The sequence below is a fragment of the Capricornis sumatraensis genome, chromosome X (assembly GCF_032405125.1).
Source record: "Capricornis sumatraensis isolate serow.1 chromosome X, serow.2, whole genome shotgun sequence".
Lineage (NCBI taxonomy): Eukaryota > Metazoa > Chordata > Mammalia > Artiodactyla > Bovidae > Capricornis > Capricornis sumatraensis.
This window is the reverse complement of record NC_091092.1, coordinates 9,465,268-9,482,330: the sequence shown is the minus strand read 5'-3', so window position 1 is coordinate 9,482,330 and position 17,063 is coordinate 9,465,268. Positions and strand designations below refer to the sequence as shown.

The 17,063-nt window shown below is 38.3% G+C and overlaps 1 protein-coding gene across 2 annotated transcripts in view; it reads left to right on the top strand.

Annotated features, from left to right (window-relative positions):
- Positions 1-16,821, top strand: part of CENPI (centromere protein I) — a 52,645-nt gene extending 35,824 nt beyond the window's left edge. Inside the window, exons 17-20 of one of the 2 annotated variants that reach the window (XM_068962817.1) lie at positions 1,134-1,182; positions 1,297-1,515; positions 16,007-16,048; positions 16,720-16,821. In XM_068962817.1, the coding sequence (XP_068818918.1) occupies positions 1,134-1,182; positions 1,297-1,515; positions 16,007-16,048; positions 16,720-16,821 (412 nt within the window). The remainder of the gene's footprint in view (positions 1-1,133; positions 1,183-1,296; positions 1,516-16,006; positions 16,049-16,719) is intronic. The other variant, XM_068962818.1, reaches the window with a different exon arrangement.
- The last annotated feature ends 242 nt before the right edge of the window (positions 16,822-17,063 follow it).

Sequence of the window (17,063 nt, the reverse complement as noted above, 5' to 3'; positions counted from 1 at the left end):
ATTCAGAACAATAAGATTGTTATCTATTTTCTGCCAGGGCCTTTGGAAATAGGAAACCTGGCTTTCTTTTGGGAATGACCTTCCAATGTGGAACTATTTTAACTGTGTTCTTAAAATGTCAACATGAGGGACGTGTAATAAAAGAATTTATAGTTAAGGATCTTTTTATGCAGTGGTAATGTTGCACTCAGCATTGTTAATTCTTGTTGCTGTGTTGCACAGAAAAATTAGTCATTTACTGACAACAACTGGTTTAAGTCTACATAGCTTCTTTGGTAAAAGGAACATTTTCTGGGAGATAAAGGGGAGCTATTACCAATTATATGAAACTGTAAGTATTAAATTTCTGATACCTTCTAATTTTTCCACTTAAGGACTGAAATTGTTCTTTTTAGGCCATAAGTGTAGACCCTTTTGGTATAACTTGTAGGATAATGCTAAGGTTTAAATAGGACTGATTTTGAAGCTGAAACTCCAATACTTTGGCCACCTGATGCAAAGAGCTGACTCATTTGAAAAGACCCTGATGCTGGGAAAGATTGAGAGCAGGAGGAGAAGGTGACGACAGAGGATGAGATGGTTGGATGGCATCACCGACTCAATGGACATGGGTTTGGGTGGACTCCGAGAGTTGGTGATGGACAGGGAGGCCTGGCATGCTACAGTTCATGGGGTCGCAGAGTCGGACATGACTGAGCGACTGAACTGAACTGAAATGTTTGAAAGCTAATTAGAATCGTTCTCCGTCAAGAAAAAATTAAATTTCTAATTTTCCCTTTAGCCTGTCTACTGCACCTTTTTTTCCACATTAAGAAATGTTATGTATCAGTAGCTGCTTTTGAGACTCTTGTTAATTTTTAATACTGAAACATTAAAAACATTGCCTTTCTTTTTTTACTGAAATACGATTTACAGAGTCAAGTGCATATCTTAAGTGTACAATTTAATATTTGAGCCTCTTAATTTTTATTCTTTGAGGAAAATGTACTACAAAAGGAAAAAAATATTTAACTAGACAGCTGGATATTTGTGTATGTACATATATTTACATTTAAAATGTAAACTTTTGTTTATATTTACATAGGAAAGGCATTTAATGGTAAAAGTTTTATTCTGTTTGTTCTGTCTTTTAGGTATCATAAAAATTTGACTGCTGCAAAGAAAAATGAGTTTGTACACAAGGTATGGATGATGAATATCTGTATTAAGTCACCATTGTAGAGATACAAGATCTGTTGGGAATAAGAACGAAGGGAGAATAGGTGATAATGACAATTTTTTTTCCTTTCCCAACAGACAAAATCAGAGTTCAGCTTCAGCAGCAAGACCTATCAAGAATTTAATCAGTATTTGACAGCCATGGTTGGTTGTCTGTGGACATCCAAACCCTTCCAGAAAGGATTATATATTGACCCTGAAGTCTTAGGAAATGCTTCAGTAGCAGAGTATAAAAAAAGTTTAAATTTAGTCCATCATCCTGCTTTTTTGAGTTATACTGTTTCCTTTCTGCTACAGGTAAGAATATTTAAACAGTTTTTAGATTTTCTGTGGGAATACCATGATGGCACAAATAGGAAATTTCATAAATTTAGTGTGTCTGAATTGCAAGACATGTGTTCAGTCATACTTTTTGAGTATCAGCTAACTTCTAGGTATTGTGCTAGGCTCTGGGGATTCAAAGTTAGTTTCTACCCACAAACAGCTTGGGTTTGTGGCAGAGACAGATTTGTGAACATTACTGCAATATAGTTAGGTGAAATGAGAAGTATAATTGTGAGAAATAGGGGGAGGGAATATTAGTTCAATTCTGTTTGGGTAGAGGTGGTGCCAGGTAAGAAAAGGGTACAAGAGAAGTTGAAGTGATTTTCCAGGCAAGAGTACCGGAGTGGGATGCCATTGCCTTCTCCCTCTTTGGCACTAACGTAATGCAAATTGAGATTCCTTACACGATTGGTGAACAAACTGCAAGGCTGTGAGAAGCCTAATTTATTTCTGGTGAACTGTTACCTTGAAGGGGTAGCCCTTTGGGTTTCTAGTTTAAAGTGAATGTTAGTTTATGAGAGTTCCCACTTTTGGCAAACCTTTGCTTTGACTTTAGTCACCTTAGCCCTTGGAGCTTGTGGAAATGCAGCTCAGGTTTTTGTTTGTTTGTTTTTTCCACTGTGTGTAACATACTCTGATTTATTCCGTTCCATTCTATTCTCATTTTTAAAAAGTGCTGGTTGAAGTCCATTGAGTTGATTTCGTGACCTCTTAGTGGAGATGCAGCTCAGTTTTGCAGCTGACTCCTTTGGATTGGCAAATTCCCTTAGGCCAGGAGTGACGTTGAGTATTAGGTTTACCCCTCTGGGCTCTCATCTTCTAGATTTTGGCTTAACCTTACCATCGACTTTGGCATTCCCTTTATTAATGTTACCCCTGTATTACTTTTTTAAAACATAACTTTTCTTATTTTGTAAATTGTATTTATTTATTTTCTGTTTTGGCTGCACTGTGTGGCATATTGGATTAGTTTGCTGATCAGGGAACTGTGCCCTATGCAGTGGAAGCGTGGAGTCTTAACCACTAGAGGGCCAGGGAAGTCCCATGTTTTGTAAATTTTAAAAATACAAAAAGAGAGCGAATGTATAGTATAATGAGCCCCTGTAGATCCAGCTCGTCTTTATTCCCATCCAGTTTCATACTTTCCCCTGACCCAGTTAGTTTGAAACAAATACCAAGTGTTACACAATTTTACGTAAATGTTTCATTCTATATCCCTAAAAGATATGGGCACTTAAAAATTTTTTTCTGTTTCTTCTTGTTTCTCACAACTGTATTAAGATTTAATTCAAATACAGTACAATTCACCACTTTAAATTATACACTTCAATGGCTTTTAGTGTATTCACTGAGCTTTGCATCCATTACGACAATCTGTTTTAGAATATTTTTATTATTCCCAAAAGAAACCCCTTTCCCCTTAGCTATCACACTCCAGTTTCCCCATTCCCCAGACCTAGGCAAACACTCGTCTCCTTTATATCTATATAGATTTGCTTATTCTGGAAATTCATAAAGATGAACTCATACAATAAAATATAGGTTTTTGTGACTAGCTTCTTTCTAATGTTTTCAAGGTTCATCTATGGGTATGCAGTGTGTAAGGATTCCATTTTCTTCATACCTTCCTCAAGATTTGTTATTGTCTGGGTTTTTTTTTTTTATTCTAGCCATCCTAGAAGCTGTGAAGTAGTATTTCATTGTGGTTTTAATTTGCATTTCCCTGATAGCTATTGATGTGCTTTTTGATTGCTATTGGTGTGCATCTTTTCATGTGCTTATTGCCCGTTTGTATATTTCCTTTGGAGAAATGTCTACTTAAACCCTTGCCTGTTCTTAAATTAGGTGATTTGTCTAAATGGCTTGTAAGACTCATTTCTATAGTATAAATTCCAGTTGATTATTGTATGATTTGCAAATTATATATATATATAGTTTATATATATATATATATATATATATATATATATATGATTTGCAGAACTTCTCTCCTGTGGGTTGTCTTTTCATTTTTTGGTATCTTTTGAAGGACAGAAGTTTTAAATTTTGATGAAATCTTAATTTATTAAGTTTTTAGTTTATCACGTGTACTTTTTTTTAATGCTTCCTCTTTTCCTTCTCCCTTCAGCCCCTGGCAATGACCAGTCTACTCTCTCTGCTTCTATGAGTTTGATTATTTCAGATCTATCATATAAGTGGTATCTTATAGTATTTGTCCTTCTGTGTTTGACTTATTTCGTCTAGCATAATTTCCTTCAAATTTGGTCTCCCAGTAAATTGTGGCAGATAAGGATATTGGTTTTTCCTCATGATGTCTTTGTCTGGTTTTGGTTTCAGGTTAATTCTGGCCTCAAAGAATAAGTTAGGATATATTCTCTCTCCTGCTCTTTGGAAAAGTTTGTGAAGGATTGACATTAATTCTTCTTTAAATATTTGGTAAATTTTACCCATGAAGCCAAATGGTCATGGGCATTTTTATTGAGAAGGTTTTTAAAAAAATTAATTTATGTTTTAATTGGAGAATAATTACTTTGCAGCATTGTGGTGGTTTTTGCCATACATCGACATGAATCAGCCATGGGTGCATGTGTCTCCTACTAGTCAACCTCTTTTCTTATCATAGGTCTATATAGATATTTTTTTTTGAGCCACTTTCAATATTTATTATTCTAGAATTTGTTCATTTTATATCATTTATCTAATTTATTGATGATAACTTTTATTTTTTTAATTAATGATTTCTTTTCTATAGTTTCCTGTGCTATACAATAGGATCTTGTTGTTTTGATAATACTTAGTTCTATAAAGTTGGTAATGTTTTCCCCCTTTCATTCCTGATTTTAGTAATTTGAATCTTTTCTTTTTTTCCTTGTTTAGTCTAGCCAAAAGTTTGTCAGTGTTGTTGATCTTCTCAAAGAACAAACTTTTGGTGTCATTGATTTTTCTCTACTTAAAAACTAAAAGCTTTAAAAATTGTGGTTAAATACATGATATAAAACTTAACCATTTTTAAGTATATAGTTCACTGGCATTAAAACTCTTTATCTTGTAAAACTGTAACTCAGAACTTATTAAACAATAACTCCCTATTCCCTCCTCCCTCCTCACGTCAGCCTTTGTAACCTTCATTCTGCTTTCAGTCTCTGTGAGTTTGATCGTTCCAGGTAGCTCATATAAGTGGAATCATATGTTTGCTTGCTTCACTTAGTATAATGTTTTCAAGGTTCATCCATGTTATAGCAGTGTTTTGAAATATCCTTTTTAACGGCTGAATAATATTCCATTGTATGTATACACCACATTTTGTTTGTCTGTTTAGTCTTTGATGAACATTTAGCTTGCTTCCAGCTTTGGCTGTTGTAAATAATGCTGCTATGAACATGCATGTAAAGTTCTCTCTTTGAGTTCTTTTTTTTTTTTTTGATGTTTTATTTTTATTTATTTATTTATTTTTTTTGACAGTGTTCTTTATTGTAAAGTGGATTTTCCTTTCATGAGGACTAATAAAAGAATGGTAATTCAGTTATTTTTACTCCCTTAGGAGAAGACAATCAGATGAGCATCTGTTGACTAATGCAACATATTCTAAAATGCTTGACATTAATGCCCATTCCTTATTTTTGTCTACTGGCTATATCTGTTCTCTTTCTTTTTTTTTTCTTTTTTTTTTTTTAATTTTAAAATCTTTAATTCTTACATGTGTTCCCAAACATGAAACCCCCTCCCACCTCCCTCCCCATAACATCTCTGTGGGTCATCCCCATGCACCAGCCCCAAGCATGCTGTATCCTGCGTCAGACATAGACTGGCGATTCAGTTCTTACATGATAGTATACATGATAGAATGCCATTCTCCCAAATCATCCCACCCTCTCCCTCTCTCTCTGAGTCCAAAAGTCCGTTATACACCGCTGTGTCTTTTTTCCTGTCTTGCATACAGGGTCGTCATTGCCATCTTTCTAAATTCCATATATATGTGTTAGTATACTGTATTGGTGTTTTTCTTTCTGGCTTACTTCACTCTGTATAATCGGCTCCAGTTTCATCCATCTCATCAGAACTGATTCAAATGAATTCTTTTTAACGGCTGAGTAATACTCCATTGTGTACATGTACCACAGCTTTCTTATCCATTCATCTGCTGATGGACATCTAGGTTGTTTCCATGTCCTGGCTATTATAAACAGTGCTGCGATGAACATTGGGGTACATGTGTCTCTTTCAATTCCTTTGAATATATACACAGAATTGGAATTATTGAATCATATGGTAATTGTTTTTTTTACTTTGTTGAGGAAACAGCATTCTATTTTCATATGAATTTTACATTCATAGCATCAGTGCAGAAGAATTCCAATTTCTCCATATCCTCCTCACCAGTAGTTATTATTTCCTAGTTCTTCTCATAATAACCATCTTTTTTAAAATTTAAACTCATTTTCTATTGGGGTAACAATATTGTGATAGTTTCAGGTGAACAGCGAAGGGATTAAGCTATACATATACATGTATCCTGGAGAAGGCAATGGCACCCCACTCCAGTACTCTTGCCTGGAAAATCCCATGGACAGAGGAGCCTGGTAGGCTGCAGTCTATGGGGTCGCTAAGAGTCGGACACGACTGAGCAACTTCACTTTCCCCTTTCACTTTCATGCATTGGAGAAGGAAATGGCAACCCACTCCAGTGTTCTTGCCTGGAGAATCCCAGGGACGGGGGAGCCTGGTGGGCTGCCGTCTGTGGGGTCACACAGAGTCAGACATGACTGAAGCAACTTAGCAGCAGCATACATGTATCCATTCTCCCCCAAACTCCCCTCCCATCCAGGCTGCCACATAATATTGAGCAGAGTTCCATGTGCTATATAGTAGGTCCTTGTCAGTTATCCATTTTAAATATAGCAATCATAATATCCATCTAAATGTGTGAGAAGTGACATCTTATTGTGGCTTTGGTTCACATCTCCATAATGATTAGTGTTGCAGAGCATCTCTTTATATGTTCGTTGGTCATTTATCTTCTTTGGAGAAATATCTACAAGTCCTTTGCTGTTATTTTAATTGGGTTATTTTGATTTTTTGTTTTTGAGTTGTAGGAATTCTTTATATAAGAAGTCTGGATATTAATTATTTACAGATATATGATTATATTAATTATGTACAGATATATGATTTGCAAATATTTCCCCCCATTTTGTAGGTTGCCTTTTCATTTTGCTTGATTGCATCCTTTGATGCATAGACATTTTAAGCATATGATATAATGCCATTTGGATATGTATATATGGATATAGATGTAGTCTGTTTTGGCTTGTGCTTTTGGTGTCATACCTAAGATATCGTAAAATCCAGTGTCATAAATCTTTCCCCCTATGGATTTTTCTAATCCATACAAAAATACAGTTTTCTTTGGATATGGAAATCCATATAGTTTTTAGTCTTATGTTTAGATGTTTAGTCCATTTTTTTCCCTTCCTTCAGTTAATTTTTGTATATGGTGTAAAGGATCCAACTTCATTCCTTTGCATATGGAGATGCGGTTTTCCCAATGCCATTTGTTAAAGAAACTGTTCTTTACCCCAGTGAATGGCCATGACACCTTTGTCAAAGATCATTTGACTATATCCATGATGGTTTATTTCTGAGCTCTCTGTTCATTTACACTGGTCTATATGTCTGTCTTCATGCCAGTAACACATTATTTTAATTTGAAACTTTGTAGTAAGTTTTGAAATCAGGAAGTGTGATATTCTCTCTCTTTATATACTTTTTATTTCTATTATTTCTGCTCTGATCTTTATTATTTCTTTCTTTCTTGCTCTAGATTTAGTTTGCTCTCCTGTTTCTGGTTTCTTGGCAATAAATTAGATTATCGATTTGAGATCTTCATTTTTAATGTAAATATTTACAGCCCTGATTCATCTGCCATGCTCACTAGGAAGGACCAATGGCTTACATTGCTGTTCTTATGGAATTTTAGTAAATCTTGTTGAATAAATATTTTTATATTTTTTGTATGTCGTTAGGATAATTTCCAGAAACTTTAAATCCTGGGTTTATAAAAACAGTCTTTGCCAACTTTGCCTGTTTTGCTGGTGAGTAGTTCCACAGAATTCCTCATGATCCCATCCTGGAAGTGGAACTCCGTGTGGACACTTATCATAGAACAGCCACCTTCCATTTCTTGAATATCCTTCCAGATGTGTATTGTATATTTCTGTGTAAATGATCTTTTTCAACACTGTACATTATACATACTTTTCTGTCTCTTGACTTTTTTTTGACTTAGTATCTTGGCATTTGTTTTGCCTGTGTGTGTGTGTGTGTGTGTGTGTGTGTGTGCAGTTGCTCAGTTGTATCCAATTCTGCGACCCTATGGACTATAGCCTTCCAGGCTTCTCAATCCATGGGATTCTCCAGGCAAGAATAGTGGAGTGGGTTACCATTCCCTTCTCCAGGGGATCTTCCTGACCCAGGGATTAAACCTGCGTCTCCTGCTTTGGTAGGCAGACTCTTGACCACATGGCCACAAGGGAATCCCTTTTGTTTCATATTTGTACATAAAGGACTGCCTCATTTTTGTTGTCTCTGTAGTATTTCATTGTATGGATGTAGTACAAGTTAGGCATATAAGTGATAAATTGAGTTTTTGAGTTATTTCCAATCGCTATTAAATTAAACTCTAATGAATATGTTTGACTATATACATTATTTCATACAAGTGTAAGTGTGTCTGTTGGATAAAATTGCTCCACATGGAATTGATTTCAAAGGGTATATATTTCTAATTTTGTTCAGTTCAGTTCATTCGCTCAGTCATGTCTGACCCTTTGCGACCCCATGAACCTCAGCACACCAGGCCTCCCTGTCCATCACCAACTCCTGGAGTTCATTCAAACTCACGTCCATTGAGTCACTGATGCCATCCAGCCATCTCATCCTCTGTCGTCCCCTTCTCCTCCTGCCCCCAATCCCTCCCAGCATCAGAGTCTTTTCCAATGAGTCAACACTTCGCATGAGGTGGCCAAAGTACTGGAGTTTCAGCTTTAGCATCATTCCTTCCAAAGAAATCCCAGGGCTGATCTCCTTCAGAATAGAATGGTTGGATCTCCTTGCAGTTCAAGGGACTGTCAAGAGTCTTCTCCAACACCACAGTTCAAAAGCATCAATTCTTTGGCACTCAGCTTTCTTCACAGTCCAACTCTTACATCCATACATGACTACTGGAAAAACCATAGCCTTGACTAGATGGACCTTTGTTGGCAAAGTAATGTCTCTGCTTTTCAATATGCTGTTTAGGTTGGTCATAACTTTCGTTCCAAGGAGTAAGCGTCTTTTAATTTCATGGCTGCAATCACCACCTGCAGTGATTTTGGAGCCCCCCAAAATAAAGTCTGACACTGTTTCCACTGTTTCCCCATCTATTTCCCATGAAGTGAGGGGACCAGATGCCATGATCTTCATTTTCTGAATGTTGAGCTTTAAGCCAAATTTTTCACTCTCCTCAAGGGGCTTTTTAGTTCCTCTTCACTTTCTGCCATAAGGGTGGTGTCATCTGCATATCTGAGATTATTGCTGTTTCTCTTGGCAATCTTGATTCCAGCTTGTGCTTCTTCTAGCCCAGCGTTTCTCATGATGTACTCTGCATATAAGCTAAATAAGCAGGGTGACAGTATACCGCCTTGACGTACTCCTTTTCCTATTTGGAACCAGTCTGTTGTTCCATGTCCAGTTCTAACTGTTGCTTTCTGACCTGCATATAGGTTTCTCAAGAGGCAGGTCAGGTGGTCTGGTATTCCCATCTCTTTCAGAATTTTCCACAGTTTATTGTGATCCATACAGTCAAAGGCATTGGCATAGTCAATAAAGCAGAAATAGATGTTTTTCTGGAACTCTCTTGCTTTTTCCATGATCCAGCGGGTGTTGGCAATTTGATCTCTGGTTCCTCTGCCTTTTCTAAAACCAGCTTGAACATCTGGAATTTCATGGTTCACATATTGCTGAAGCCTGGCTTGGAGAATGTTGAGCATTACTTTACTAGCATGTGAGATGAGTGCAATTGTGTGGTAGTTGGATCATTCTTTGGCATTGCCTGCTTTTGGGATTGGAATGAAAACTGACCTTTTCTAGTCCTGTGGCCACTGCTGAGTTTTCCAAATTTGCTGGCATATTGAATGCAGTACTTTCACAGCATCATCTTTCAGGATTTGAAATAGCTCAACTGGAATTCCATCGCCTCCACTAACTTTGTTCGTAGTGATGCTTTCTAAGGCCCACTTGACTTCACATTCCAGGATGTCTGGCTCTAGGTGAGTGATCACACTATCATGATTATCTGGGTCATGAAGATCTTTTTTGTACAGTTCTTCTGTGTATTCTTGCCACGTCTTCTTAATATCTTCTGCTTCTGTTAGGTCTATACCATTTCTGTCCTTTATCGAGCCCATCTTTGCATGAAATGTTCCCTTGGTATCTCTAATTTTCTTGAAGAGGTCTCTAGTCTTTCCCATTCTGTTCTTTTCCTCTATTTCTTTGCATTGATCACTGAAGAAGGCTTTCTTATCTCTCCTTGCTATTCTTTGGAACTCTGCATTCAAATGGGTATATCTTTCCTTTTCTTCTTTGCTTTTCACTTCTCTTCATTTCACAGCTATTTTTAAGGCCTCCCCAGACAGCCATTTTGCTTTTTTGCATTTCTTTTCCATGGGGATGGTCTTGATCCCTGTCTCCTGTACAATGTCACGAACCTCCATCCATAGTTCATCAGGTACTCTGTCAGATCTAGTCCCTTAAATCTATCTCTCACTTCCACTGCATAATCATAAGGGATTTGATTTAGGTCATACCTGAATGGCCAGTGGTTTTCCCTACATTCTTCAATTTCAGTCTGAATTTGGCAATAAGGAGCTCATGATCTTAGCCACAGTCAGCTCCTGGTCTTGTTTTTGCTGACTGTATAGAGCTTCTCCATCTTTGGCTGCAAAGAGTATAATCAATCTGATTTCGGTGTTGACCATCTGGTGATATCCATGTGTAGAGTGTTCTCTTGTGTTTTTGGAAGAGGGTGTTTGCTATTACCAGTGCATTCTCTTGGCAAAACTCTATTAGCCTTTGCCCTGCTTCATTCCATATTCCAAGGCCAAATTTGCCTGTTTCCACAGGTGTTTCTCCACTTTCTACTTTTGCATTCCAGTCCCCTATAATGAAAAGGACATCTTTTTTGGGTGTTAGTTCTAAAAGGTCTTGTAGGTCTTCATAGAACCGTTCAACTTCAGCTTCTTCAGCATTACTGGTTGGGGCATAGACTTGGATTACTGTGATATTGAATGGTTTGTCTTGGAAACGAACAGAGATCATTCTGTTGTTTTTGAGATTGCATCCAAGTACTGCATTTCGAACTCTTTTGTCGACCGTGCTGGCTACTCCGTTTCTTCTAAAAGATTCCTGCCTGCAGTAGTAGATATAATGGTCATCTGAGTTAAATTCACCCATTCCAGTCCATTTTAGTTTGCTGATTTCCTAGAATGTCGATGTTCACTCTTGCCGTCTCCTGTCTGACCACTTCCAATTTGCCTTGATTCATGGACCTAACGTTCCAGGTTCCTATGCAATATTGCTCTTAATAGCATCGGACGTTGCTTCTATCACCAGTCACATCCACAGCTGGGTATTGTTTTTGCTTTGGCTCCATCCCTTCATTCTTTCTGGAGTTATTTCTCCACTGATCTCCCGTAGCATATTAGGCACCTACTGACCTGGGGTGTTCCTCTTTTGGTATCGTATCATTTTGCCTTTTCCTACTGTTCATGGGGTTCTCAAGGCAAGAATTCTGAAGTGGTTTGCCATTCCCTTCTCCAGTGGACCACATTCTGTCAGGCCTCTCCACCATGACCTGCCCGTCTTGGGTGGCCCCACATGGCATGGCTTAGTTTCATTGAGTTAGACTAGGCTGTGGTCTGTGTGATTAGATTGGCTAGTTTTCTGTGAGTATGGTTTCAGTGTGTCTGCCTTCTGATGCCCTCTTGCAACACTTACCATCTTACTTGGGTTTCTCTTACCATGGACGTGGGGTATCTCTTCATGACTGCTCCAGCAAAGTGCAGCTGCTGCTCCTTACATTGGATGAGGGGTATCTCCTCACTGCCGCCCCTCCTGACTTTGAACGTGGAGTAGCTCCTCTCGGCCCTCCCGTGCCCGCAGCCACCGCTCCTTGGACATGGGGTAGCTCCTCCCGGCCGCCACCCCTAACCTCAGACATGGAGTAGCTCCTCTCTACCGCCACCCCTGACCTCAGACGTGGGTTAGCTCCTGTCAGCCGCTTCTGCACCATTGCAGCGTGGCACTCTTGGCTACCGCCCCTGACCTCAGACATGAGGTAGCTCCTCTCAGCCTCACTTCTGCAAGGTCCTGCGAGGTCCATCGCAGCCGGCATGCTTCTTTTAGGTGTAATTTTGTTAGGTGCTGTCAAATTGCTTTCAGTAGAAGTTATACCAACTTACATTACTGCTAACAATAAATGGGAGTCCAGTTGCATCCAATCCTTACTTGGAATACTACATGACGAATCACAGAATAGAATTAATTTTCTTTAAGTTAGTTCTTTTTTCTTCCCAGACTGTGTGCATGTGTGTATACATCTTAATTATAAGATTCAGTCTCTAAAATGATAAATGCTATCAACTTAGACATAGGTAAGCAAACTTGTTTTGCGGGTTCAGGAATAAATATATTGTTTTAAATCAGAAGTGTTTCAAAAAATATTTTAGGAAGGTTGATTTTTTTCTTTTTAAGATTAGAATATAATTGCTTTACAGTGTTGTTAGTTTCTTCTGTACAACAGAGTGAATCAGCTATGTGTATACATATATCCCCTCCCTCTTGAACTCCGCTGCCGCCATCCCGTTCCTCTAGGACATCACAGAACACTGACTTGAGCTCCCTGTGCTATACAGCAGGAAGGTCGATCCTTAAAAGTTTAATTCTAACAGCATTGTGCACATTTGGCAAAATGTGTAACTAGGATTTTGTAATTAATGTTTCTGTATGATTCAGAAAATACTGGGCTTTAATGGCACTCTTTCTCTTAAAAGAATTCCTTTTGAGCCTTGTCACCAACTTCCTGCTCCTTATCTAATGATTGTACCTTTGAGGTGATAAAAATAACCTCTGATACTATGTTAGTGTGATTTAATTCTGACAGTTTTACTTTGCTGAATTATCACATTGTAAATATTTTGAATTGGCCATAGTTTTAGAGATAATTTAGTAAACTTAATTTGGCCAATCAGTTCTCAGTATCAAAGAGCTCAAGTTACTCCATGAGTCTGGACATTTGTCAAACTTATGTTTCAGGAAGCTCTGAAGCTCTTGGTTTTCTTATCAATTACTTTTGAACTAATAATTAGATATATCTTTGTTTATTCATTCAACAAATATTAGGTGTCCACTATGCTTTTGATGGGCTAAATCTGCCTACAATGCAGGAGACCCTGGTTTGATTCCTGGATGGGGAAGATCTCCTGGAGAAGGAATAGGCTACCCACTCCAGTATTCTTGGGCTTCCCTGGTAACTCAAATGGTTAAGAATCTGCCTGCAATGTGGGAGACATGGGTTCAATCCCTGGGTTGGGACGATCCTCTGGAGGAGGGCATGGCATCCCACTCCAATATTCTTGCCTGGAGAATCAGCACGGACAGAGGAGCTTGGCGGGCTACGGTCCATGTTGTCACAAAGAGACAGACAGGACTGAACGACTAAGCACAGCACAGCACAGCATACTTTTGACACTAGGAATACAGTGCCTAAGAAGATAGCTACCATCTCTGTCCAAATGGAGTTTATTCTAATGAGAACAAGCAATAAACAAGTCATGAAATAAGTAGATGTGATCATTTTAAACTTTGAGAAATGTCATGAAAGGCATAAACAGGGTGGTGTGAGAGTGTGTGACTGGGGAGTTGTCAGGGATGAGTGTTCAAAGAGGGCCTGTTTGAAGAGGTGACAGTTGATCTGAGATTTCTTCTAAAAGATGAGAATAAGCCAACCTAAAAATAGCTAGAAGAAGAGCATTCTAGGCAGTGCGGACAGTACTTAAAGGATTCAGGGGAAAAAAGGAAGGCCAGTGTGACTTAGATTAAGGAACAAGAGGAAGCAACAGTTAGAACTGGACATGGAACAACAGACTGGTTCCAAATAGGAAAAGGAGTATATCAAGGCTGTATATTGTCACCCTGCTTATTTGCAGAGTATAGACTTCTATGCAGAGTACATCATGAGAAACGCTAGGCTGGAGGAAGCACAAGCTGGAATCAAGTTTGCCAGGAGAAATATCAATAACCTCAGATATGCAGATGACCCACCATTATGGCAGAAAGCGAAGAAGAACTAAAGAACCTCTTGATGAAAGTCAAAGAGGAGAGTGAAAACGTTGGCTTAAAGCTCAACACTCAGAAAACTAAGATCATGGCATCCAGTCCCATCACTTCATGGCAAATAGATGGGGAAACAGTGGAAACAGTGGCTGACTTTATTTTGGGGGGCTCCAAAATCACTGCAGGTGGTGATTGCAGCCATGAAATTAAAAGACACGTACTCCTTGGAAGGACAGTTATGAGCAACCTAGACAGCATATTAAAAAGCAGAGACATTACTTTATCAACAAAGGTCCAGAGAGTTGGACTATAAAGAAATCTGAGCACCAAAAAATTGATGCTTTTGAACTGTGGTGTTGGAGAAGACTCTTGAGAGTCCCTTGGACTGCAAGGAGATCCAACTAGTCCATCCTAAAGGAGATCAGTCCTGGGTGTTCTTTGGAAGGACTGATGCTAAGCTGAAACTCCAATACTTTGGCCACCTGATGTGAAGAGCTGACTCATTGGAAAAGACCCTGAGGCTGGGAAGGATTGAGGGCAGGAGGAGAAGGGCACAACAGGATGAGATGGCTGGATGGCATCACCGACTCAATGGACATGGGTTTGGGTGGACTCCAGGAGTTGGTGATGGACAGGGAGGCCTGGCGTGCTTCGGTTCATGGGGGTCACAAAAAATCAGACACGACTGAGCAACTGAACTGACTGACTGATAGAATAACAGGATAGGTTATTTTGTTTTTGTGGGGAGGGCAGGTTAAGAATCAAGAATCAATCAGTTAAGTAGGACCTACTAAAGTTTGAGATGCCTGTTAGATATCCAAGAAGTGTAAGTAAGCACCTTGAAACAGGGACCTTTGGAGCTCAAGAGAGGTGGTGGAATGTGAGAAATAAGTATGAAATTCATCAGCATGGATGATACTTTATCAGTTCCAAAACTACTTTTTTTTTTTTTTTTGCTTTTTAACTTTTCAGAGATTGGGATGCATCATGTGATTGATGTCAGCTAGGTAGCAATCATGATAGAGTTTTGCTGTTTTAAGTGTGTACTGGCAGATTGCCAGAATCAGACCTTGCAGATTGGATGTCAGCAGCGTGGGGGACAATTGGAGATGATATTGGAGCACTATATTAAGCCCTTAAAATCAAATCACTCAGAGGAAGTAGGTAGAGAAGCGGTGAACCATACATGTTTTGGACGTTTCCTTGAGGCAAGGGCCAAAAGTAGGTTAGCTTTTTGCAGTTGAGACCCAAGCACCGTAGCTTTCTGTTCCTTTAAGAAATGCTGCATAATCCACTCTCTGGCACAGAGAATGATACTGTGTGAAGATAAACATAGATGTCCACAACCCTCAAGTAGAAAAGTAATTCAGAAGAGTTAGACTCTGAATGTGAAGTTTTAGAAACAACTTTCACCATTGAATTTTGTTTGGATTTACCATTTCATGTTGGTAAAAATGATATATGTTCAAAATCTGCCTACATCTAAAACTCACTCATTGTAAAATATAAACTTCTAATTGTGTTATACATGGTTTGATCAGCAGAGTTATTTCTCAGTGATTCATAAAAAAGATTGTTAGAATTTATGGCTTTTCAGTGCAGTACCGTAGGTGATAGTTAAAGCCAGAGAATAACTAGCTAGCTCACCTAGCTCTTGAGTTTACATAAAGCATTACAATTTCAGAAACCTACTGTGTACACAGACTGCCTCACCAGACTTCGTCCTCATCCTTCAAAACTCAATTCAGATAATCATATTCCTCAGGAAAAACCTTCTATAACACCTGCCATCTCCACCCATGACCGAGTCCAGAATTTTTAAAAATGAGGCCGTAGATTAACAAAATGGTGCTCACTTTATCTGCTGTGATCTTATCTTCTTTCTGTTTGTGCTTCTAGGGACAAATATGAAAGGTTATAGTGGGTGTTTATTCAAAAGGATTCCAAGAATGTTGGTAGGAATAGAACATAGCAAATGGATCAGACAGTGAAGAGCCATCTTAATTTTCTGGTAATTTCTGCTAACCAAGTATTTTCATCCCCATTTCTCTCCACTTCCTTTTTTTGTTTGTTTTTTTTTTTGTTTGTTTTAAAGGAATGCCCAGAAGAAAGGAAAGTAAACATGAGCTCTATTCGGGTAAGGAAATTTATTTTCATCGTGTGCAGGGATAAAGCTTCATTTCATCAAAAGAATTTATACCTTTAGTTTTCCCCAAATCCCAAGTCTGCTGCCTAGGCAAATTCAAAGTAAAGTATTTGCTTTCTGAATTAATTCCAGTGACTTTTATGTGACTTCATTGGCACATACCGTCTACATAGATAAAACTATTCATAGTTTGACTCTTGCTGTTGTGTCTGTGCATCGTCTTATTTTATAATACACTTGCATGTAGTCAAAGTGTGACTGTAACAAAACCAAACAGTTGTCTCAGTATAGAAACTCTGCTGTGTACATATTTAATATAGACAGTAATGTAATAATGTCTGCTCCTGTGCTGTGTACTTTAGATGTTAAATTCCTAGAGTGCAGGAATGATGACCCATTTCCATTTCACAGTACTTATTCAGCTGAACAGCTACATTTTTTTGTCAATATAATAAAAGGAATATTTAGCCCTTAAATTTTGGGTATGCTCTACTTTGAATGTTGCTTTAGTGACTGAGTTTTAGTAAAGAACATGGCTACTCGAGCTTACTCTTGGTGTGCACATCCAGGATGCTGGGAACTTTTTCTAGGGAAAGAAGAGGAGGTAGAGAATAAGCAAACTAAATACCTGATAAGTAATTTTCCCTTTTTTGTGCCTGCAGGGGAAGAAATGGAACTGGTATTTGGACTATTTATTTTCAGAGGGGTTACACGGCTTGAAACACTTCATAAGAAGTAGTATTCATCGTTCTTCTGTCCCCTGAGCAGAGAGCATAAACCACCTGATCAACATTTTTTTTAATGTTTCATGTCATGGATGTTTTAGCACGATATTTTTAAAAGGCTGCTGTTAGCAGTCATGTAATAGAACAGACATGGGGTTGGGGTCAAGCCAACCTAGGTTTGAATCTCATATCTGCCACTCACTAGTTTTGAGACTGTGTTCTGAGTTTTTTTTGTTTAGTGCCTTAAAATAATAGCAATCATTTTTTATTAATATTTCTAT